Here is a 26,462-nt window from a genome sequence, read left to right as displayed (position 1 = left end):
TGGAGGATCAAAAGCCAGAGGTGAAAATCCAGAAAAATTAAAAAAGAGATAATGACTAAAGAAGCCTGGTAAAATAGGAAGAGAAGTGAGTTTCAAGTCAAAAGATCTGGGTTTGAATACAAGACGTGTCACTTTCTACCTGTGTGATCTTAAGAAAAGGGATAACCTCTGTGGGCTTCATTTTCTTCATCTGTAAAATGAAAGTGTTGAACTACATGACCTCTAATGTCCTTTCCAGCTCTAACTTTATGATCTTATTTTAAAAAAAAAGATGATCCACAAGCTGAATTCACTCAGCACAAACTATAATCATAACTATTTTAAAATGAGAAATGGGTCAGTTTAGGTGGGGCTTAGAATCAAGAAGACTCATTTTTATGAGTTCAAATCTGGCTGTAGGCTAGGTGATCCTGGGCAAGCCACTTAATTTTATTTGTCCTCAGTTTCCTCATTTATAAAATGAAATGGAGAAGAAAATGGCAAACTACTCCAGTATATTTACCAGGGATAACCCAAGTGAGGTCATGAAGAATTTGACACAACTGAAAAATAACAAATAACAACTACTAGAGCTAACCGGTTTTTTTAAATGGAAAAGATAATGTTGGTATTGGGGGGAGGGGCGCTCTTAAACAAGATTCTCCTCTAACTTTGCATAAAGCACAAAAACTTCAGCATGTTCGATTGGGGGGGGGTGGGCTTAAAAAGTTATATTCATCTTTGTAAGGGATATTGAAACATATGATTTGAATCTACCTTTACTCCAGGCACATCATAGGAAAACATGCATAGGACTCTGACCAATGGAGACAATCAGTTGAACCCCACCCTACATTCCACTATTCTAAGGGAAATGAGACCAAAGGATGTAGAAGAATTAAGCAAATCCAGTGTGTTGTAATGGAGAGATCTCGAAACTGAGTCTAGCTCATACTCTGCTGATTAGTGAGAAACTGGACAAGAGACATAATCCATTGGCATCTTAGTTTTCTTCATTTTTTAAAGTGGGGCTCTATTGTAAATATTAATGAAGATCAAAGGCATGGGGATGAAATCTGAAAAGCATAAAGCTTTCTATAAGCATAGAGTATCATCATCATCACTACTGTTAGAAAGGTAGCAATATTTACGTTTTTTCTTAATTTCTGAATGCAGTTTGATTTATTATGAAAATAAAATATGAACATAAAACACTTGTCATAGTAGGAAGAATGGTTCAGTATTTTAACACCTAAAGGAAACATCCATTCTAATATTCTTTTTGTAAGATAAAACTGTCATGCTAAGATTTTGTTTAAATAAACATAAATGAAACTGACATCAATTAAAAAGGCTATGAAGATTACTATATTATATAGGACTGCCTGTCCTGCTGGAAACATGTATACATGAAAATTAAAGTAAAAAAGGGCTGTTAAACTGTTATCCTCCCTTATAGAATCCCTTAAAGGTAGGATTTGGCATTTTACCTGTGCCACATTTAATGTTGTCGAAACTTTCTCCTGTTTGGCTTCAACTGTTCGGAAGCTAAATGCCCTTTCTAGAACTGACTGATCAATGCCAGTCAGCTCACAAATTTCCTTCAGCTCTGTGGACAAAAACAAAAACAAAAAACCAGAATGTAACTCTGTGTGTTGCAACCTCTCTCAGAATCCATCATCACAATTTTAATTCCCACCAACTTCTGCTACCAAATCATTGTAACTGATTTTTTCCCAGGCATTCATATACTCAGAATTTACTTTGGATTCATTTAGGTGTAGCTTAAATACCAGATGAAGTAATGCTCAGATGGAGCTGCTGAAAAATATAGATAAACTGTATGTTTGAGATTTAAACTGGGCAGAAGTTCAAAGCAAACTTGCCACTCAAAGTTCACTGACTTACCATTTTTATCTTTGATTTTGCTTTCATCTAAGCCATTCACTCGCGATTCAGGCTTGAACTCAATGTTCCCCAGTTTTAACACTGCTGCTATTACTTCCAAGACAGACTGGGCTTCATGATCCATAAAGCCCACAATTTGCATGGCATTCTGGGAAAAGGAAGCACGTGATTTTTGTTAACTAAAGAGAATTGTTTTTTAAAGTCACTTCAGAAAAGAACTATATTCATTATAGGGAAAAGCAATGGGGAAAAAATGAACTTTCTGAATCTTCCCTATTACTTTGGAGGGCACCATCATCTTCATTACTCACAACCTAGGTGTCCTCCATTGCACTCTTACCCACTCCTTTCACATATCCAATCTGGTGACACATCTTGTCACTTCTACCTTCATAAAATGTCTCTTGGATATAGAATCAGTCAATTTTGACTATGAAAACATTTGAAGCTAAAGCATAGTAGAAAATGTTGAACTTTCAAGTCCAACAAATTTTGGGTTGAATTCTTGCCTCAGAAACGAGTAGTTAGCCTCTTTCTGCCCTAACTTTATCCATAAGATAAGTAGGGTGGATTCTGTGGACTTAAGATCCTTTCTAACCCTAAATCTGTAACTGTGCTTATGATTCAATATTCAACAGCTCTCAAAGACCTGAACCTCAAGTTAATTTATAAGGGAAACATCTTACTTCTTTTTTACAGTGATAATGCTACTGAAATACCACCCAGGAGGCATGGAATTAATTTGAACTAATAAAGTGAGATGGGCAGCACAGATCAAGGGACAGACTTAAAATCCAGAAGTTCCAAGTTCAAATCTAGCCTTTGACAAATTCTATCTTGTAAGTTCTTTAACTTCTCAGTTCCACAGGAAGTTCTTTAAAATTTAAGTTATAAAGGAGTTGCTAATTTGCCTAGGAGGAGGAGGAATTCCACCAATTCCATCACTGTTGGTGAAGAAATCACCGATTTAAACAAAAATAAATTAAAATAATTTTTTAATTGAAGTGTTCCAGAAGTTTAGTTTAAGAAACATTCTAGGCTTTCTATATGTTTCAATAAGTCAGTTTCAGCGATCCAGTGTTGGGATATCACTTATTTGAGAGAGGAATACTTACCCTAACTGTTCTGAAATTTGCTGCATCGTCTACTCCATTCACCTTGGCAGAATCCAGGCTCAAGTAGTTATATCTGCTGAAATCCCGCTCCAGTCTGAGCTTATCTAACGGATCATAAACACATACATGGGATCATCAATAAGGTGCTTGGGTTCCAATTGCTTCCTCTGATGCCTTGCTCATTCTACCACATACTCTTCCATCTTACAAGTGAGCCCACTTGGGATGCTTCAAGCTTCTCCCATATAAAAGGGAAATAGGGAAATGGGTGGAAATAATAAACACTCTTCAAGGTGAACTGTGTGGTCTCTTCACTAAAAAGACAAATACTTACTAAGCAGATCTTCTGAGGCTCCAGATAGGAGCTGATAGAAAATATGGAAATTCCTTTCCCCTCTTGGCTGCTTAACAACACGGGACTTCTCTAATAGATCTGACGAAAGAAAAAGACAAATGATAAGACTATCAGTCACCTCTCAACTTCAGTGTGTTTTTCTTTACTTTCTATTCTGTCCCCCTCCGACCTCATAACCAGTATTAGGTTTCCACATTTGGCTTTGACAGGCAAGGAAGACTTCAACAGATGTCCAAGTCTAAATGAGAATTCATAATCATACCCATCAGACTCCATCTCAACCCTTTTAAAGGGAAAAATCTGTGGAGACCAGAAAAGCCTTAAGAGAGAAACAGAATTAAGTGTGTTTTTGGTTGTCGTGTCATCCTTACACAACAGGATCAAGAAGCGGCTAAAGCAACAGAACTTTACAGAAGGGTTCTTTGATCTGGAATGCAAAATAAACCTGCCCTGAAAGTCATCTTTTGTATCACTGTTGGCACATCTGCCTTGAGTTGGCAACTCCTGACATGAACAGGAGCATCTTTAGACTCGTGTTGCTGCTTGGCACATGAATGAGTTCAAATTACAGTAGGCATGAACAATGCTTTGAGACCCACTAAATCACAATCCCAGACAATGCAGCATATAATGATGGACTGCAACAGCCACCCGGACCCCAGCCTCACCACCGGGAATCAGCGGACTCTTCTGGAACAAAGGCTGAATTTCAGCCAGGAGACAGTTAAAAAGTGAGCACTGCCAACAGCAAAGGATCTCTGCAAACAGCAGCTGTGGCCACACATTAAAGAACGGCATTCACATGTGCCTGGGCATGGAAAGTGCTGCTGGCCATAATCTGTCTTTTTCTGTGCCTATTCAATGCTTACAAGCCAGGGTGTGTGCGCGACACACTAAGCATACAGCCTCGATTCACCGGATGCAGAAGGTCTCCTTTCCTGCTGAGTGTTACATCTGAACCACATTTTAACCACAATAATACACATCTGTTACTGCGCAGCCAGTGAGGCCGATTCCTCAGCCAATACTCTGTCTTTCAAGTTTGCGATGCCTTCTTCTCCAGATGCTTGTTGCTACAATAACCTCCAGGATGCTCAATCACTTTCCTCAATGACTTCAGGGCTCAGTGTACTTTTTTTTTGCTCGTTGGCTCAGTCGATTGAGAGCCAGGTCTAGAGAAGGGTTCAAAACTGAACACAACCACTTCCTAGCTGTATGACCCTTAGCCCCCATTGCCCATGAAACCAATACACAGTATTGATTCTTAGACAGAAGGTGAGGGCTTTAAAAATATATATTCAAAATGATGACCCTTCTAGCATCCCTTAATCTCTCAATTCCTTAACTTCCTCAGCAACCATTACTTCTATTTCCATCCTTTTGCCATCTGCTAGCTGGACTGAGTTCATCATCCTGGAAGCTGTTCCATCTCCAAAATCTTGGATTTTTTTATTTTCTTCTTTGAACACAATTTATGGACTTCCCACCTTTATACACCTCCAAAATTTCATCTTTATTTTCAGTTTGCTTCCTGGATCTTCTGCCCATCTACCTTTGATAGTTTTGATTCTGTAGTGAGGCATTTCAATGATACTTTTGTTCCAACCTTGAATTCTTAGCTTTCTAAGGAATTAATAATTCCGAGCCTTAAATAGCCTAGTCTACGTTTTCTTCACTCCTGCTCCAGAGAAGAGCAGGGCTATAGGCCATCCCTAAGCAATGCTGACAGGGTCTGTTATAAGTGCATTACTAACTTCCCATCATATCCCCCACAGCAGCTGCTCTAAACCTCAACATGACCAGCCCCAACATCTGCTCTCCTCTCACTCAGCAGATGATCCTGACTTTTACTGCAACATGTAATTGGGAGAATTCATACTAGCATTTCCATCTTTCTAACTCTATGTCTCAAAACTTCCCTGTATCTTCTATCCTCTTTTCGTGTTTCAGGAGAAGGTGGGTCAAAACCCTTTCCAATCCAATCCCAAGGGATTCTGGGACATCGACATTGATGACATCATCATCATCATCATCATCATCATCATCATCATCATCATCACAACTATATGTAATCTCATCTGGTCATTTTAATAACTCTGCGGAGCAGGCAGTATTATCCACATTTTACAGATGAGGACACAGTCTAGGACAAGGTAAGTGACTTGCACAGGATCACAAAGTTATGTGTCTGAGACAGGATTTGAACTTGGGTCTTCCTGATTCTAAGTCCAAAGTATTTCTCATAATGCAACCTAGATGATCACTCCATTAGTCAAGTCCTGCTGGCTTCATTCTCCATCTTCAATCGTTCTATAATTTCTCTTGACCCAGATACCATTCTTCAAGTTATAATCATTTTTTCTATTTTATTTTTATTATCATACAAAACATACTATCATATTAGTCATTGTTGTAAGAGCACATTCATACAAAACCAAAAACCAAGAAAAAACCATAAGTACACAGATGCAAAAGATATTATGCTTTGATCCACATTCACCCAACTCCAAAAGTTCTTTTTCTGAAGGTAGATAGCATTTCTGATCACAAGTCTTTTAGAATTGTCCCAGATCATCGCATTGCTAAGATTAATCAAATTTTCAGTTGATCATTGTACGATATTTTCCCAGTTCTGCTTATTTTGCTCTGCATCATTTCATGCAGAACTTTCCACTGTCTCTTGGTCATTTTGGTGTTAAACTTTCTAAGATGGATGGTCTCCACCAAATAGCTCTATTTCTTTGCCATCAACTTACTGCTCATCCTTACATAAAATCTTCCCATTTCACCATTCTATTGAAAATTTTCTTTCCAAGGGTGACCAGGTAGTCAAAGACTTTACCAAATCTAAAAGAGCTTCATCTCTGATTTCATTCTCTTTGTTCTTTTTCTTGCTTCCTTCTCAGTGCAAATCTCTTCTTCTCAACAGGACTTTTCTAGTTACTCCAGCTACTAGTGTCTTTCCTTTGAGATTCTCCATCTCTTCAGTATATCTTGTTATTTATATGTGGTCATTCTTATTAGAATCATGTGAGCGGGGAGTTCTTGCTTTTCTTTGTATCACTAAAATTTAACTCAAGTCCAGCACACAGCAGGCAATCAACAAAACCTTTTTTAAAAATTATTTGACATTGGCAACCATCTGTACTTCTTACTACTCTCCTCTCTTGGCTTCCATGACACTGCTTTCTCATTCCTCCTGCCTCACTGACCCATAAAACTCAGTCTTTGTTGGTTACTTTTCCTTCTCTTATCACTTGAATATGAGCATCCATCAAAGCCCACCTCCTCTCTCTTCTCTCTACACTGAAATTTTGTCTGCTACAAAGACTTGTCACTCCCTTACAGAAGACTTTCAAATTTGTATATCAAGTCCTGAACCTTAATCCCTGATTTCCTCCTTTATTCAGTGGAGCTCTATTTAAAAATCAGAACAATATTCCAAATTTGACATATTCAAAACTAAAATATTCTTCCACACACAACATGCCTCAACTTGATTTTTTGTTATTGTTGTTTCAGGTTTTTAATTGTGTTTGACTCTCTATGACCCCATTTGGGGTTTTCTTGGCAAAGATACTGGAATGGGTTGTCATTTCCTTCTCTAGGTTATTTTCCAGATGAGGAAACTGAGGCAAAAAAAAAAAAGGTTAACTGATTTGCCATGGTGTCACTCAGCTGGTAAGCATCTAAGCCCAGATTTGAATTAAGGAAGATGAAACTTCCAGATTCCAGGTCTAGCACTCTATACACTGATCCATCCATCTTGATAACCTTCCCATTTTTATCATTTCCCCCCTTATTCATGATGGAAACTTTAGGCTTTGTCTTTGTAAATTGTATTTTTAGATTTTCCCCTCTCCCTCACTTTGCCAATGGTTGGCTAATAGATTTCTTTTTAAAAATGGAGAAAAGGGGCTAAACAAAAGCAACTTGAAAAACCCAGGTAAGACAAAACAGATTTCTTCCTGTAAAACACTGTCCTCATTTTTCCAACCCTTTCTACTCTGGCTGCTACTACTCTAATTTGGGCCTATGGTAGCCTTCTTTTAGATTATTTTAATTATTTCCTAACTCTTCTTCCTGCTTCTAGTTTTTTTTTTTTCCTACTCCAGAATCCATCTTCCTTACCACTACCAGAGTAAATAATGCATGGATCTAACCAATCACAGCATCCCACTTTGCAAAAACCTTCAGGGGGTGCTCACGGCCTTCAGGATAAATTATGAACTCTTCAGTCTAGTTTCCAAGGCTCTTCATGAGATGGTGCCTCCCTTCCAGACTCATGTCACAGTGCTCTCTTGGTATACGTTATAAACCGTGGACAACTTGTACATATGAAGTTATTTACAAGCTGTCTTCCCCATTAGAATATGAGATACTTGAGGACAAGGGCAGCTTTTTACTTTCTTTGCATCCCCATCGCTTAGCACAGTGCGTGGAATACAATAGGTGATCAATAATGCTTTCTGACTCACTGGACTACATTTGTTTTCTAATTTCAATTTATACTACTATTTCAGCCATGCTTAAAATGTGCCTTTTTTAAAAGTGCCCACCAGTTGACATCCTTCTAATAAATGCTTGCTGAACTGAATTGAATCTTTATTTTTTCATTCAAAACACAGCTCTGTTGACATTTCTTTCATCCTCCCAACTAAAACTGGTCCTTCCTTTCTTTCATCTTTTAGATCTGCTTCATGCTTTTAATGATTTCTTAACTTGTCTTATATAGGCTTTTGCAAGGATGCCTGTATTAGACTTTATTAGATGGTAGGTTTTCTGTAAGCAGGGCCAGTACTGATTTTCATCCCTCTACCCTGAGTACTTAGCACACCTGGTGGGGGCAGGGGAGCCTTAGCAACCCTTTGCTGAATCAAACCAAATTATGATGTTCCTGGAGTTTTTATTCCTGAATATTCCTCCAGTTTCAAAAGACTTTCTTTTCATAAGTTATGAGCTACTAGGTAGAGAAGTAATTAGTTTTATAAATAGCTTGTCAAAAATCAATGCAAATGTTTAAAAGCATTCATTGGCATTTTCCACATGCATGTGTGCCTACTCACAAAAGAACTGCATGAAGTCGCAGCAGGTGATTACTTTAGGTACTGAACATAAATTCGGTTCATTATTTACACTCCCCCCCCCCAACCATTTTCATTTATTTGAAAGCCAACAAAAAATTGGCACAACACTTTCTTCTGCTCCAGGCACTTTTTGCCTCCACTAACAAAGAGATTCAATATAAGAAAGAATTTGTAATCATTCCACATGGCTAAATCCCCTTTCATATTAGCAAACATTTAAACTACGAGTGTATGGACTTAACTATCAAATTCTGGAGGAAGGAGAGAAATTCTAATATGAGAACTTTCCCCTCTCACTACAACTGAGCATCAACAAAAAAGAAATGAAAAAAAAAATAAAAAGACTCCATTCAGTCATCCTGAAAGAATTTATTCAGTATTTACTATCTCCCAGGCATTGTGTAGGGGTACCACACTCTCGGGCGGTGCTTCTCTTCAATGCTGACCATCTGTCAATGTCTACATCACATGCTAATCATCATCATATATTCTTATAATGTTTTAATCTTTTCAGAATACTTTATATACATTCTCTCAACTGATTCTTCCAACAGTCACCTTCATGAGCTAGATTCTGCAAGTTATTAATCATTGTTATCATCATCTGCAAATGGTTTATGAACATTCTTTAACAGAGACTTATAACAACCAGTCTCCTGAGGAAAATTCTGTAGGTGTAATTATTCCCATTTGTCAAATGAAAAAACTGAGGCTGAGAAAAATAAAGTGACTTCCAGAGAGTCAATGACAGAAAAGGGGTTCCACTTTTTCTACCACTGAATCCACCACTTTTTCCACTTTGCCAAAATGCTTCTTTTTTGCATATTATATAGGTAGAACAATTTTAAAAATCAAGTTTCTCTTTAAAACTTTATAGAATAATAATTTTTTTTTAATGGTAACAGGCTTCATAAAGCACAGTTATTGACCAGAAAAAACCGTGGCTTGAGGCATACCAAAGCACTGTTTAGGTCTCACATTAAACATTTTCTCTGTAATAGATCTTGGCACAGAGATGGGTAGGGTTTAATGGATAAGCTTATTAGTGGGATCCTAAGGCATAAAAATTAGCCTGTGCATATTAGTTCTTTTTACCCTTCAAACCTGAAACGATGAAATGTAACAGCCCATGCCAAGTTACCCGATTCTATAAGCTTCAGTTTCTTTGTCTGAAAGTGAAGGAGATTGGATGAGATGATCCTCAACAATCCTTTCCGGCTCTAGCAGCTCATATGATTTCTCATCCCAGGTAACTATATTCTCTCCCCACCTTCTTCCTGTCCTTCTGTGTAATTAAAATGGATGAGTCCTTTTTGAGCACTCAGTGGGTGTGTTAAGAATGTACTATGTTATATTATAAAAAGGTAACTTCCACCTGAACTGAAACACCCCGGATGTTTTGGTCAATCCAAAAGTAGTTTTCTGGCACCATTTAAAATTAATTCTCTGTATCCTCTGTAGGAAGGGATGGGGCTAAAGAAGTAGCATCTTCAGTACTAAAAATAAGGATGCTTGACAAATGATATGAAATTCAAAGATAGAAAACTGCCAACAATGTGTTCTTACACATTTGTAGCATAATGCTGTCCAAAATATGCATTTGTTCAAAGAAAGCAGGTCTTAGTTATAACAAAAGATCAGTCTTGTCCAGTCCGTGAGCAATCCAATTTTTGCACTTTAGTCATGTATTTGAAGCTTGAAATCAAACTGACAAAAGAGAGCTAAAACATCTGGCATAAAGTAACAAAAGAACCATTTCTCCCCTCTTCCCTTCTCCCAGCCCAGAGTTTTCATAAATCATCTTAAAGTCTTAACCATGACAAAGTTATCAAATCGAACCCACAGACAGCTGGGTATGCTGAGTGACAAAGGTTCAAAGGTATTCTACTTGGTGCCTATGAAAAACTATTATGGGGTTTGAGTAACTATGCTGAAAAGTTGGCACGATGTCTGTGGAAGCTAGCTAATTTTTAATCTGTAAGAGCTTATCATGTAAGTGATACAGATTTTCTTGAGACTAATAGCAAAAAATACAACTATGAGAAAAAATAGTTACCTAAAAATTTTGCCCTGATGGCGTATATACTAGATTAAATATATATAAATTAGTCATAAAGGAATGCCCTCTGTGGATCTAAATGATTTACGACTTTTAGTTCAAAGTGGACTAGATAGTGAGTTATTTAAGGTTTTTAGCCAACTTATGCTTTCCAAGTTCTTAAAATTTTATAATGATTAAAGTTATGAACCTGAAAGTGTTCTCTCAAAATCAGATTTGTAGATTCTTTGAGATGGATGCTCCCTGCAATGGTGCAGATTGCAAATCCTTATTCCTGAGCCTAAGCTATTCTTGTTCATGTCCTCCCATGAACCAGACCTAGGACAGTCTTTCCAGTGGATTGGAGCCCTTTCTTTATGTTTTTTCCATATCATGAGTAGCAGAATATCATTTTGTTACAATGAGTTACTTAATGGTATCTTAGCTAATTCCTATTTTCCAATAGCTGAAATCTTGTTACTAGTTCCAAGTGTGAAGTCTTCTATAACTTTAATTTAAATTGGGTTTTATTAAAATTGTTCAAAAGTAAATTGAGCAACCTTAAGTGAGAAAGAGAAAGAGAAGAAGGGATTGGGGAAAGAGGAAGAGAAGGGAAAGAAAAAAAGAGAAAGGAATGGAGGGAGGGAGGCAGAGCAAGAAAGGGGAGGAGAAGAGAAGGATAATATGGGATTTCACTTTCATCTTTGTATCTATCTCCAGTAGGCTGGTATGGTACCTAGCAAGCATAGTGAGTGTTTAAAAAATCCTTATTGATTGACAGAGGTTGATTCTTATCTGACTGCTTCAAAATCACTCTAACACCAAGATTGTGAAACATTGTAGTTCTCACAGGAAGCTTTCCAATGGAGACATTATTTGTCTATGCAATTCAAAAAGACAAGCAATTCTATATATGGATTAAAACAACACATTTATTTAATTCTCTCTTCTCATTCCCTATTAGCAACCCTGTGAGTTAGGTAGGGAAAGATCTCTTTTCAAGATGAGGAAGCTAGACTTCCGGTTAAGATGGCGGCTTAGAGAAAGCTGAAGTTCAGATCTCCGGAAAACCCTTCCCGACCGATCTCAAACTAGAAGCTCCTAAGGCGCCGAAATTCAAAACGATCAACAGCACAGACCCTGGGAACCCTCCTCCTGGACCTGGACCCGGTTCAAAAGGTACGGCTCCCCTTAAAAGCCAGAACCCGAGATCCCTCGGACCTCAGGGGTAGGAGCGCAGAGTCCAAGGCTCCCGGAAGCGGCAGCCGCGCCGGGCTCAGAGAGCAGGGTCTGAGGAACAACAACCCTCAGGGTCTTCTACCCAAGTCCCAGTCCGGGTGAAAGTTACTGCCTGGGGCTTCCGCTGCAGAGAGCTGGTTGGTCCGGGGGAAAGTTACTGCCTGGGGCCTCCGCTGCAGAGAGCTGGTCTGTCCGGGGGAAAGTTACTGCCTGGGGCCTCCGCTGCAGAGAGCTGGTCAAAACAACAGCAACCCTCAGGGCGGGCAAGACAGCCCCACGGGCTGGATCCTGCTATCCAAGTCTCAGTGAAAGTCTGTGCTCTAGGAGCTTGGGGAAGCGGCAGCCCATCCCCCCGCAGGCCGACGAAACAGCCTCACGGCCAGGGATTCTGAAGGCAACTTCCGGGAATCGAGCCAGGGGGAGAGTGTGGCCTCGTGGTCCGACCCTTCCATTCCAGTTCCAGTGAGGCATATTCAGTTTAACCCAGGGAAAGCTCATAGAACTATCTGCCCAGGACTAAAGCCCCTGAACACCAGAAAGAGACAAGAAAAACTAATCCTCCACATTCAGAAATGGCAAACTCCACAGAACCACAGAAGCCCCAAAATACCAAGAAAAATAAGAAGAAAGGGGCGACTTTGGACACATTCTATGGAGCCAAAATACAAAATACAGAGCAGACAGAAGATAATATAAAAGAAAATGCTCCAAAACCTTCCAAAGGAAATGGAAACTCTCCACAAACCTATGAAGAATTTGAATCAGAAATGACCAAAAAGATGGAAGCCTTCTGGGAGGAAAAGTTGGAAATAATGCAAAAGAAATTCACGCATCTACAAAACCAGTTTGACCAAACTGTAAAAGAAAACCAGGCTTTAAAGGCCAGAATCAGGCAGCTGGAAGACAACGATCGTGTAAAAGAGCAAGAATCAATAAAGCAAAGCCAAAATACCAAGAAATTAGAAGAGAACATAAAATATCTCACCGACAAGGTGATAGATCTGGAAAATAGGGGGAGAAGGGATAATTTAAGAATAATTGGACTCCCAGATAAGCCAGAAATAAACACCAAACTGGACATGGTGATACAAGATATAATCAAAGAAAATTGCCCAGAGATTCTAGAACAAGGGGGCAATACATCCACTGACAGAGCTCACAGAACACCTTCTACACTAAACCCCCAAAAGACAACTCCCAGGAATGTAATTGCCAAATTCCAAAGCTATCAAACAAAAGAAAAAATCCTACAGGAAGCCAGAAAAAGACAATTTAGATATAAAGGAATGCCAATCAGGGTCACACAAGACCTTGCAAGTTCTACGCTGAATGATCGTAAGGCATGGAACATGATCTTCAGAAAGGCCAGAGAGCTGGGTCTCCAACCAAGAATCAGCTACCCAGCAAAACTGACTATATACTTCCAAGGGAAAGTATGGGCATTCAACAAAATAGAAGACTTCCAACTTTTTGCAAAGAAAAGACCAGAGCTCTGTGGAAAGTTTGATACCGAAAATCAAAGAGCAAGGAATACCTGAAAAGGTAAATATTAAGGAAAGGGGAAAAATGTTATCTTCTTTTACTCAAGATGAGGAAGCTGAGGTTCCCAGTAATAAAACAACTTGGTCAAGGTTTCTGTAAACAGGGCCTTTAAGGTATACTGACATTGTATATAGCTTAATATTTCAATGGATTAGAAAGACAAATAGACAGTGGGGGTGGGGGCTGGAGGGGAGAGGGAGGGAAAGAGGGGGAGAGAGAGAGAGAGGGAGAGAGAGAGAGAGAGAGAGAGGAGAGAAAACGTAATAAACTTTCATTTTCATCTTTGTATTTATCAGTCTATCTATGTATCTATCTATCTTTCACAACTAACAATGTGATGGAGACAGAGAGATAGGACAGGATGACTGAGTAGACTGTATTTTCTGAGGATCTAGAGAGAATCTTGAATATTAAGTGTGTCCTCTAGTAGCTTTCCCTCAATGTCTTCTCCTCTCCCAAACCCCCTCCCAACAAGAGAGACAAATCTCTCAACATTTTAAAAAGGCATATAGTGCTCTTCAAATAATGTCTTCTAATATTTTTTATTGTAGGGTGGGACACACACACATACACAGTCACAAGCTCACATTTAAAGTATATTCTTCAGCAAACATTACTTTTATTATTTATTTATTGACACAAAACACAGCTATTCTGTTTTATTTTAGCTGGTCCAGAGTATAACATAACAGTGATCTATCACACAGTTATAGCCTTTTTTATTTAAGCAGAAATACAATAAGGCTATCCTATTATACTAAGGTTCATTTCTTCTACCAACGAACTTATAAAAAACAAATATCACCTGACAATGGTACTTCCCTTCATCTTAAAAAAAGAAAACTTACACTGTTATGATTGTCCCAAGAAAAAAGAATGCCTGCCCTGTCAATGTCAATCTTTTTAAAAATTTTTATTTAATTAGTTATTTTAGAATATTTTTCTATGGTTACAAAATTCATCCTCTTCCCCTCCCCTCCCTCCAACCCCCTCCCTTGGCTGATGCTCAATTCCACTGGGTTTTACATGAATGTCACTCTCTTTGAATATAAACTTATTAAAGCAGCCCAGTGTAGGTAAGCCAATATAATGCAGCATGGTGATTCATCTCTATAATCAAATAGCACATGCTTTTTTTAAAGTATTCAGAAATACCAACCCATTGTGTTTTTTCCTAGTAATTGAAAATTTCATTAATTAATGTAACCAGATCTGAGACATAATTGAGAAAATAATTTCACATTTCAGGGGGATAGGATCTATCATTTCAGGAGTATTGAAAGTTCCCACCATCATTGCAGAATTGCAATTACTCTATAATTTATTATCTTAGAGAGTTGTCACAAGGGGCCCTGAAAGGTTATGATACAGAGTGAGAATTTAAACCCAGGTCTCCCTGACTCTGAGGCTATACCAATGATAGTGAACCTATGGCACAGGTGCCAAAGATAGAATGCAGAGCATTCTCTCTGCAGGCACATGGCTGACCCTGCAACCTTAGTTCATTACTAGAAAGGCCCTCTGTCCAGTAGCCAATGGGAATGCATGGGGGGGCCCACAGGCCACAAAGCTAGAGGAGCACTTGTGCCATTCCCTTCCCCCTCTCTATACTCACTGAGGAAGTTTCTCCCTTTACCTGCCCCTACACCCAGCAGCTCAATGGGAGTGCTTCCTTCCGACGGCTTGTTGGCACGTGGTCTGGAGGGTGGGGGGAGGGTCTGGCACGCTGTCTCCAAAAGGTTTGCCATTACTGTACTACACCATGTTGCTGCTTATTTGATAACCTCAATATTTACCAAAAGCGGTTTTGAGACTTCTTTGCCTTTTTTTTTTAACATAATGGAGTACCTTAACCCTGCAACATTTGTCTCAACATTGTTTCTATACATAAAAGTAGGAAGACAGGGAGTGCCATGGCTACTAAGTGGAGCAGTGGCTAGTGAGCTGGGTCCAGAGTCAGGAAGACTCCTCTTCCAAAGTTTGAACCCAGCCTTGGACACTTAATAGCTGTGTGACCCTAAGCAAGTCACTTTACCCTATTTACTTTAGTTTCCTCATCTATAAAATGAGCTGGAGAAGCAAATGGCAAAAAGCATTCTAGTATCTTTGCCAAACAAAACAAAACAAAACAAAACAAAACAAAACAAAACAAACAAACAAAAAAAAACCACCCAGTGGGATCAGGAAGAGTCAGACACAACTGAAAAAATGACTGAAAAGGTGCTACCATAGTGCACAGAATGCTGGGCTTGGAGTCAGTTAGAATTGAGTTAAAAAAAAAAAAAACACTCTGTGACAGGCAAATCTCTTTATTATTTTCCTCAGTTTCCTTATCTACAAAATGGGAATAATAATAGCAATTATCTCCCAGGGTTGTTGTGAGGATCAAATGAGATAATAATTTTAATGTGTTTATGCCAAAGATGGAACTACTGGAGTCTGATTTATTTCCTTCATGAGTGTTTTATTGTGTGTGAGATAAGTGTCTTATGTCACAACATGAGCAATAAAGAAACATGCATTGCATAAAAGCAGTGCTCTAACCTATATTAGACTACTTACTGCTTTAAGGGGGGGGAGAGAAAATCTGAATCCTAAAATGTCAAAAAAAAAATCAAAAATTGTTTCTACATGTAAATGAAAAAAATCACTTAATTTTAAAAAATGAAGTGCTCAGAACAGTCCCTGGGACATATTAGGAATGACAGAAATGTGAGCTACTATTAAATGTCTGCTCAGTCAACATTTTTATTTATTTATTTATTTTATTAGGCACTATATGCCAGGCTGTGTCAACACTTTCTGGCTAGTGGAAAGACCACTGACATTCTGGACCAGCCACTGAATACCTGGGTGAATGAGGGACAAGGCAATCCATTTCTAGAGTCTTTAGTTTCTTAGAGAGGGCAGAGTTAACTCAAACTTCTGTCCATATGTGATTCTTTTCTCCATCTCATATTTCATTTAACTAATAGCTTCTAAGTATGGAAGTTCAAAATCTTAATTTTTTTAAACCCTTACCTTCCATCTTAGAATCAATAATATGTATTGGTGGTTCCAAGGAAAAAGAGCAGTAAGGGTTAAGCAATGAGGGTTCAGTGACTTGCCCAGGTCGCACAGCTAGGAAGTGTCCAGAGTTCAGATTTAAACCTCGGATCTTCCCTTTTTGGGTCTGGCTCTCAATCTACTAAGACACCTAGCCTAGCCCAGCCCCCCCCCCCCCCACCCCATCCAGAATCTTATAATCTCCTCTTTCTCTCATTTCCCAAAAAGTTTTGTTTGAACTTCCCCTACTCTATTCTGCCCTTAACCCAATTTATTTGATTTGAGTTCTCTTCTGTCCTCTCAGGCATCCTGGGAATGAGTAATTGATCAATCCCTTTCCTATCATTAAGGGAGAAAACCCCATCAAAATAATGTAAAGACTGACCATGACATAGCCTGTGCTTCGTTTACACTTGGGATTCCATGTTTACTTATTGGGAGAACAAAAAAAAGCCAAGATCTTTCAGATGGAATAGCAAGGAGAGCTGGACTGAACTTCTGCCTCATCTATTTACTATCTGTGCAACCCCAAACGATAGGGTCCAAGTGATGGCTTTTCCAGGAGCGATGTGCGGCTATGAAAGTTGGACTGCGAGGAAAGTGAGCTCTGAAGAGTAAATGCTTTTAAATTGTGGTGCTGAAAAAGACATGGGAGAGTCCCTCAGATAGCAAGGCGAGTGAGTCAGGCAATCTTTAAGGAAATTAGACTATTCAACAGAAGGACAAATCCTAAAGCCAAAGAATAAATACTCTGGCCACATGATGAGAAGAGAAGATTCATTGGAAAAGATCCTGATGGTGAGAAAGACTGAAAACAAAAGGAGAAAGGATGGAAGAGGAGGAGATGGACAGAGAGTTTCACAGAAGCTATGAACATGGGTTTGGACAGACTTCCGGAGATAATGGAAGACAGAAGGGCCTGGGGTGCCATGGTCCAGAGAGTCACCAAGAGTTAGACACAACTGAACAACAATAATAGGGTTAAGTGACTTGCCCAGGGTCACACAGTTAGGAAGTGTCTGAGGTCTAATCTGAACCCAAGACCTCCTGTTTTTTAGCTTGTGCCTAGCTGCCCCTGGTGGAGTACTTTCAAGGCGGGAGGGGAGAGAGGAGGATTCCAAGTGTAGAGACAGCATCCTGGCTACGCATGTATGTGACAGTTGAAAGTCAAAGGCCTGAAGTATGAAATCTGGCTGAGTCCATGTCACTATTCACCTGTCAGAGCTTAGCCAGGGAGCATCTATTTATTCTTGTTATGTGATAATACCCCACAGCCAGAGAGCTTACCATTCCCACTGTTCAAAGCTTCTGCTTTATAGATTATCAACCATAGGAGCCAACTAATGGATGAAGATGACTGCACTATATAAATGTAAAACTTTAAAAGAAATTCACAGTTACTTTGTATTATTTTAGGAGCCAATAACAACCAGAAAATATTATTTTCATGGCAGTAAAGAGCATGAATGTGAACAATGGTCACAATACATATTAGTTAAGTGACTGAACTGACTTGTTGGTCTACCTAGTGCAGAAGAGCCAGCACGGGTTAGAGAGATATTCTGTAACAAGGTCAAGGAAAGGAGAACGCATAGCTGAGCTTGCCGAGACAGGTGTATTCCTCCTTTCACTCCGGTGAATTTTAGCTTCAAAGTCAAAGCCTATAATTTACGTATAGAAGCAAACTTGATAAGTATGCCGGGATATAGCTAGAAAGAAAAGCTGCTGGGGCAAATAAGAATTGGTTCCTTAGGATGAGAAATTTTATCTAACAATTCCTAATTAGATACAGGCTGATTAAAAATAAAATGAAGGCTTAAGAATTCCAGGCACATTTTCATTTCCTAAGTAGTTGTCATCAACTTTTATCAGACATGAAATAGTTTAAAATATTTTTTAAAACCTGAATATTTTAGCTTTCCTGATATAGGCCAGAGATCACTGGGTTACTTAGATCTACAGAGGAAGACCCTGAGGTTCAGTAACTTATCCAAAGTTACTCAGATAGTAACAACAATAACAGCCACCACTTATATAGTATCTACTAGATGCCGACCACTGCACCAAGCACTTTACAATGATGATCTCATTTAATCCTTGAAACAATCCTGGGAAGTAAGTGTTGTTATTAACATCCTCTCCATTGTGCAGATAAGGAAACTGGGGCAGAGGTTAAGTGAGTTGGCCAGGGTCTTATAGCTACTGAATGTCTGAGGCCAGATTTAAACTCGAGTCTTTCTGATTTCAGACCCAGTGCTCTATCGAGGATTTGGATTCAAGTTCGTTCATTATAGACTCAGTGCTCGCCTCCATATCATATTGCCTTAAGAAATTATTCTAGAAGGTATTTTAATTGCCATATTCAAAATGTGCAGACTTCAATTTTTAGAACATATTACTTTTATTATCATGAGAAATAATGTGGCTCCCGTTATCTTATGCATAATTAAACTTATAACAAATATTGATTGTGTATCTATTAAGGGCAAAGTTCTGTACCAGAACAAAGGGCCTTAAATGCCACATTAATATGTTTATACTTTATGTGAGAAGCAATAGTTTTGGGGGGCAGGATTTGAAGTTGATTGTTATGAGAGGAGACTGAACAGCCAAGGCCAGAAGCATGAGGGCATGAGCATGTAGCCACTGAGAGAGGAAGGGCCCAGGCAGACACACAACCTCTGCTTCATGAGCCCCTTCTTTAAATAAAGGCTCCAAAAGACCCCCCCCCCCCAACAGGAAGGGGAACATTGCTTGTTCCTGCCATGTGGTAAATCAACTAATATGTATTTATAAAGGGCCTCTGACAGGCCAGGTAGGAGCTCGAAGACTATCAAGGAAACAACTAGCATACTTACAAAGAAATACAAAATAAATACAGTGATTTAGGGGAGGGAGGGAGGGAGGGATGAGCATTTGGGCACAGGGGAATTCATCAAGCCACATCTGATGTAGGAGCAGAGAGGATGCAGGAACACTGGCATTCCAGGCTTGGACATAGGTCAAGAGATGAGAGATGGAGGGAGGAGGTCAGTTTGAGGGAAGCTAGATAGCTCCATGGAAAGAGAACCAGGTTCTGGGTTCAAATGTGATCTTAGACACTTCCTAGCTGTGTGACTCAGCCAAGTCACTTTAAATCCAATTGCTTAGCACATGCCACTTCTGCCTTGGAACTAATACTTAATATTGATTCTGAAATGGAGGTAAGAGCATTGAGAGAGAGAGAAGAGGGAGGGAGGGAGGGAGGGAGGGAAGGAGGGAAGGAGGGAGGGAGGGAGGGAGGGAGGAAGGAAGGAAGGAAGGAAGGAAGGAAGGAAGGAAGGAAGGAAGGAAGGAAGGAAGGAAGGAAGGAAGGAAGGAAGGAAGGAAGGAAGGAAAGAAGGAAAGAGAGAAAGAAAAGATTAAACTATAGAGTAATGGATAATAAGGCTTCAAGGAAGGTAGAGAGGAGAGCCAGGTTATGAAAGGGCTTAAAAGCCAGAGGAGTCTGTAAAGGGTCAATAAAGACCTCCTCCCTGGGACTCCACAAAGCACTTTGTTTTCTAACTCTTATCTGCTCCCTCCCCCAACTCAACTATATATACAATCTCCCAGGGGGCAGGAGATGAGTTTTATCTAAACTTTGGTACTCTACTGGTGCCACTGATAGGCTGGTCTAGACTTTGAAAAGTGTTAATAAAACAGATTAAACATTAAAAGCGTGTCATGAAGGGGGGTGGGAGAGACAGTTGTTAAACATTTACCAGCACACCCCTGCTCTCCCCCACCCCCCATAATAGGCGCATTATAGTGGAGCCTGGTGAGGCCAACTCCAGAAAATGGGAAGCAGGATGCTGGAATAGGTTTGGGAGTTTAGGAGGAAGATAATGAGTGTAGTTTGAGATTTAAGTTTGAGATAGGAAGCAGAGCCAGGTCTAGAACTATCCAATAGGCATTTGGAAAGAACTGAAGCGGTGGGGAGATAGAAGGCTTGGGAGACATCTGCCCAAAGATAACTAAAGATATGGAGGTGGATGACATCTCCCAGTGAGGCTGTTTTAAGAGAAGAAAAGCTAATTTGAAATCTAACTTCACACTTCTCCCCAACTCCCCTAAATAGGACCTGACTAGCTAGAAAGAGGATTAAGTACATCTTAGAAGAATCCTCTGCATTTCCCTATGTGGAGGCATGACATTCAGTCCCAGGGATCTCATCTTCCCTTCGGGACACAAGGAATCTGTGTGGGTAGCGGAGTGTCAACCCAGTATTTTTGTGAGTGCTTGTATTTCAGGGCTATGCTACACACATTAGAGGAAGGAAGCCCATTTCTCCATTGTTTAATAATCCCTTTGGAGGGCCTGCCCATCTGCTTACAGACACAGGGCTGACTGCTGTACTCATGACCATCAGCACCCTATGAATCAGTCATGCCTATAGGAAGACATTTCCTGCTTCAACCACTAATTCGTTCCTTTTCTTCCCAAGGAAAAGGAAAGGATATTTAGAAACCATTGGGTATTTCCCACTGCTACAAATATCAAAATAATTTTATTAGGGAAGCAACCAACATATGAAATCCATTCCCTGATGAAAAATTAAACTAAACCATACAGAGATGTTTCTTCCTCCCCATATGTTTCTTCAAGAGAAATGAGAAAAGAACGGTTAATTTAAACTATTAATTAATCAATCATTATTTAATGTCTGCTATATGCCAGGCACTGTGCTAGGTGCTGGGGAATCGAGAACAAAGAATAAAACCAATACTACTCTCATTTAGGTAGAAGACAATAATTATATATAAAAACACGGACAACAAAAATATAAAGTAAATAAATGCAAATGTGGACACAATAGTTAAATACAAGGTAATCAGGAGAGAGACCACCAGGAGTTGTAGAGAATTGGTAAAGGCTTCATGAAGAGGAGAGTGACCGGGCAAGTCCCAGGACTACAATTCCGGGCTACTTCCCAGATTATAATCTGTCTGCCTCCATTAAAAACCTTTATTATAAATAAAAATAAAATACATAATGTCTGGGAAGAGAGAGGACTCAAGTCTGAGATGGAAGAATCTGGAGACAAAGTAGTACAAGCAGACTACAGAGGAAGCCAGATGGGCTGAACTGAAGAGTGCACAGCAGGATAAGTAATATCCATTAAGGAAGGAAAGATCAAATTGACCAATTGGATAGTGTATTAAAAGCTAAAGAGAAATGGTTATATTTTATATTACAACTCAACTACGTTTGTAACTATTACTTCATTTGATCCTCCCAATAACTCTGGGAAGTGGTTGCTATCATTATCTGCATTTTATGTTGAAAAAATTGAGGCAAACAAAGGTTGGGTGACTTTTCCCAGGGTCACACAGCTAGGAAGGGTCTAAAATACAGTGATATTCACATTCCTGCAACATGTCATTTTATGTTTATGGTTCTTTTTGTTTTCCATAAAAAACATAAATACAATTCAAGGACAGCCAGGTAATGCATTGCCAGGCCTGGAGTCAGGAAGACTTGAGTTTAAATCTGGCCCCAGACATTTACTAGCTGTATGAACCTAGGCAAGTCACTTAATTCTGGTTGCCTCAGTTTCCTCATCTATAAAATGAGCTGGAGAAGGAAATGGTACATCATTCCAGTATCTCTGGAGTCATGAAGAGTCAGATATGCTTGAAACAACTAAATAACAATCACAATACTAATTTATCTTGCAACTCAATTTACAATGTTGATAAATATTATTTCATTTGATCCTCCCAATAACTGGGAAATAGTTGCTATTATTATCTGCATTTTACAGTTGGAAAAATTGAGAAAAAACAATACCAATTAATGTTTCATTATTGCCGATTATCTTCATACATAAAAAGTAGTGATGGAAACATCTAAACAAATTTTGGTACTAGGTAACTTCTCAGAAGAGTTTTCATGCATCACTGTAACCTGTTGAAGACATCTCTTCAGAGTTAAGGTCCAAGCCCGGTTGCTACTTCGATGAAACTTTCCTTGATATGCTTAGCTGGAATGAAAGCTAGCCCTCCCTCCTCCTATCTCTCAGGTCAAGCAATCTTCAAAAGTATCTCATCAGGCAGGAGAGCTCCCAGTGAGAAAATTCCTCCTTTCAATACTAATCTGCAACCATTCTATAACTTAGGATCTTAGACAGGTACTTTGGAAAGCATAAATGTCTGATAAATATTGATTCAGAACATTCATTCATATATGTATTTGTGTATGCATGTATAAGTACAAAAATATATAGTATAAGAAGTACAAATATAGACATATAATAGTTATATACACACATATACACAATATACATAGGTGTATATATATCTATATGTGTGTATATATATATATATATATATATATACACACACATTAAAGGAGTCAGTGATGTTAGAATTCATCTTACCTTTGTAGATTAATAGTTTATCACATATATTTATATGTAGAATTCAAATGTACACTTATGAATTTTATACCAAATTATTATAAGATTCCATGGATTTGGAATGGAGTCAAGTGTGACAGATTTCTTTTCTTGTTATTTTATGAACTGCTTGCATGAACACTTTCCCCCCCAAAATATTTTGGAGGAAGATTGTTTTGGAAGGTAGAGATTCTTTTTATATATAAAAGACATTAATCCATTAAATTTGAAGACATCACTTTAATTCATATGACAGATCTGTTCATATTCACAACTTGTTTGTTTTCCTAAAAATCAAAAGAGAGACTTATAGCTGGTGGGCTAATGATATATATTGGAGATCCTCCCTCCCCAGTCACTTCCCACTGGCAGGGTGAGCAGAAAGATAACGAGGATGACTTGAGCCCACAGCAAATGTACAAAATCATTCATGTAAGTCCATCATGCTACTAACCATTTTATAATAGTAATACATTTTGCAAAAGTCATCTCTTTATCGAATGGCTGCTTCTAAAGTATGATATAGTATAAGTCTACCCAGATAGAGGAAGTTATAGAGAGACAACTGTCAGATCTGCAGAGGGCAGAGAAGCAGAAATAAGTGTGAATCTCTCTAACACATTATGAAATTTAATTCACCTAGACATAATGGTGTCAAAAGGTCTCTTGCAGTAAACCTTCAAGTACAAATCTATTTTCCATTATGAACAATAGAGATTTTGCTGAATGGTTTGGCAAATCAAATTTGTGCAAATGTAATAATATTCTAAATATATCAAGAAAACTTTGCCATTTAAAAAGGTCTTTAAATATAAGCCTTTCTATAAAGCAAATTTAATGTTTTCTTTTAAATTTATACTTTTATATGTTGGGTTCCCTTAAAGAGGAGAGGAGGAGGAAGAAAGAAGACAAGAAATCTGTACTGTGTACCCTGACTGGGAATTAATTTCCTTTTGCTACTTTATTTTTAAAGTCAGCCTTACATAAAATAGGCAATTGACACATTTTAAAAATTAATTTATAGGAGTAGCTGGATGGCTCAGTGGATTGAGAGGCAGACCTAGACATTGGAAGTCCTGGGTTGAAATTTGGTCTCAGACACTTCCTAGCTGTGTGAACCTGGGCAAATCATTTAACTCCATTTGTTTAGCCTTTACCACTCTTCTTCCTTGAAACTCATACTAAGTATCAATTCTAAGACAGAGGGTAAGGATTTTTTAATAGTTTTAAAGAAAATGGTCAGAAAAAAAGAGTCAGTGATTTTAGAATTCATCTTACCTTTGCAGATTAATAGTTTATTACATACATTTATATCGAGAAAGCAAATGTCCACATTCTGCATTTTATAATATTTAAAAACAACAATACTCTGAAACTCAAATTTCCAAATTCTACGCAAAAAAAGAGAAACGCCTTGTTCTTATAAATACATGCTTTATATTTTGAAATCAAAGCTCCAAGCTAAATTTTTATTCTATTTTTTAAAAAACTACTTTGAAATTTTCTAAATGAGACTAAAAACAATACTCACAGTTACTTATTACTCCTCCCAGTGGATCTCCTTTGAAGTCAAATTCAATATCCATATACTTGCCCTGTAAAAAGACATTTATAAGTGTTAAGCTTTGCCATGGGTGTATGTTTATCTACAATCCAAGATGGTTTTCTTTTTAGATAACTGCCTTTGCTGAAGTCCATGACTGCATTTTATATATTAATCTACAAGTAATGAGGAAAGGCTAAAGGATAAAGTGATATATAGCTCAATCTTAATTCAAAGCCTATATACTTTTTTAAAAATCCCCTCAAAGACACTTCAGATAAAATACAGCATTACCTCAAAACTATCATCGTTTTGTTAACAGATAATGCATCATTTTGTTAACAGAAAAATAGTTCTCATTTGATTTCCAAGTCAAAGTATTGTGTCACATTCCTAAGCAAATTAGTCAGTTTAGTCATAACTGTTTATATGCTATAGAAAAGAAAATTATAAACATAGTTATGAAAGGGTTTTTGTATTTTTCCCCTACATTAGCATCTTACAAATAAAACATTTTGCAAACCCCTGAAACAAACTCAATGCTTTTGCTTATTCACCTATTCATCCTACAGAAAAACTAATGGGTAGAGGTTATAGACTCATTGTTAATTGCTATCTGATGACAAAATTTTTTCCTACATTTTTGATCCTGATTATAAAACAATCCATAGTCCAACATGTTGTAGTACACTTTGTAGATAAAGAGACAAACATACACATACACACATGCATGCACGCACACAAGCCCAATCTTATACTCCCATTAAAAAAAAAAACAGGCCTGTAATGACAAAGTTAAAGGTAACAAGTAATCCTGTTGGCAGATTCCTCCTTTGGAATAGGATAGGATAGGAGGATAAAAGACTGGTTATATTTTACATCTCACTTTAGCAACATTCAGACATTTTAGAACTATTTAGATCCTAATGATTATTACTCAATTCAATTTAACAAAAATTTATTGAGTACTTATATGTGATGAGTCCTGCATGAAATACTAGGAATATAAAGACTGAAACAAAAATAAAAGCCATTTCTGCCCTGAAGAAGTTCACAATGAATTCTTAATTCTGAAAATAACAGGGGCAGAAGGGGAGAGAAAACTTGACCATAAAGTTTTTAAAGATACCTCTTCAAAATTACAGTTATTATAACTACTCAAAGGATGGAGGCTATTATTTTTGCCTTTGTAAAACAATCTTCTGAATGGCTTTTGATCAATCATGTTCGACTCTTTTTGAGACCCCATACATTTGTCCATAAGTTTTGTTTTGAGTCTATTTTTAAAATATTTTCCATGTTTCCATGATTCATTTTCTTTCCCTCCCCTCTTCCTTCCCTCCCTACTTCCCAGAGCCAACAAGCAATTCCACTGGGTTGTACAAATGTTACTACTTGATACCTATTTATATATTATTCATTTTTGCTATAGAGCAATCTTTTAAAGCCTAAACCCCAAATCACACACACACACACACATATATATGGTAAGTGATGTCATATGTTTTTCTTTTTCATTTCTACTCCCATAGTTCTGTCACTCAATGTGGTTAGCATTCTTTCCCATAAGACCTCGAGGAGTGTCCTGGCTTGTTGCATTGCCACTAGTAGCAAAGTTGCATGGGGTTTTCTTGGCCAAGATTCTAGAGTGGTTTGCCCATCTCCAGTATGTCCCCATTTTACAGTGGAGAAACTGAAGCAAATGGAGCTTAAGTGCCCTGCCCAGGGTCACACAGTAAGTGTCTGAGGATGGATTTAAACTCAGGTCTTCTCAATTCCAGGCCAGTCAACACCTAGCTGCCACAGACAGTCACATAGTACCTGTTCAATAAAATAAGTTAAACTGAACTTATGCTTATAAAGCAACCAGCAAAAGTAATTTGATTTTAAAATTATTCCATCTCCAACACTCTGGTGGGCATAGTTCTATTTAGACTAGTGTGAAGTGTCTGTCCTGGCTCTAAACTCTAGGGTCCCATAACTACATATGGCATATGGGAATAAGAAGTAATGCCTTATTAAAAGGAAAAAGTCATTTAGGCATAAGGGAGAGAGGCGTAACTTAGTGGAAAAGGTGATTCAAAGGGAAGAGAAAGGAAGAAAGACAACATGAAATAATAAAGGCAAAGTCACATTTATACTTAACATCTGACTAAGAAAAAGTCATTTTCATTCCACTCTCTTTTCCATGGT

The 26,462-nt window shown here is 38.3% G+C and overlaps 1 protein-coding gene across 6 annotated transcripts in view; it reads right to left on the bottom strand.

Moving 5' to 3' along the window:
• Window positions 1-26,462, bottom strand: part of MYO1B (myosin IB) — a 216,202-nt gene that overhangs the window by 60,640 nt on the left and 129,100 nt on the right. For all 6 annotated transcript variants that reach the window (XM_001369531.4, XM_056794136.1, XM_001369564.4 and 3 more), the window contains exons 7-11: window positions 24,258-24,321; window positions 3,337-3,435; window positions 3,003-3,106; window positions 1,888-2,035; window positions 1,470-1,588 (exon numbers count right to left, since the gene is read on the bottom strand). In XM_001369531.4, the coding sequence (XP_001369568.1) occupies window positions 1,470-1,588; window positions 1,888-2,035; window positions 3,003-3,106; window positions 3,337-3,435; window positions 24,258-24,321 (534 nt within the window). The remainder of the gene's footprint in view (window positions 1-1,469; window positions 1,589-1,887; window positions 2,036-3,002; window positions 3,107-3,336; window positions 3,436-24,257; window positions 24,322-26,462) is intronic.

This window comes from Monodelphis domestica, chromosome 4 (genome assembly GCF_027887165.1).
Source record: "Monodelphis domestica isolate mMonDom1 chromosome 4, mMonDom1.pri, whole genome shotgun sequence".
NCBI lineage: Eukaryota > Metazoa > Chordata > Mammalia > Didelphimorphia > Didelphidae > Monodelphis > Monodelphis domestica.
Note: the sequence above shows the minus strand (reverse complement) of the source record. Positions and strands in the feature narration are given on the sequence as shown.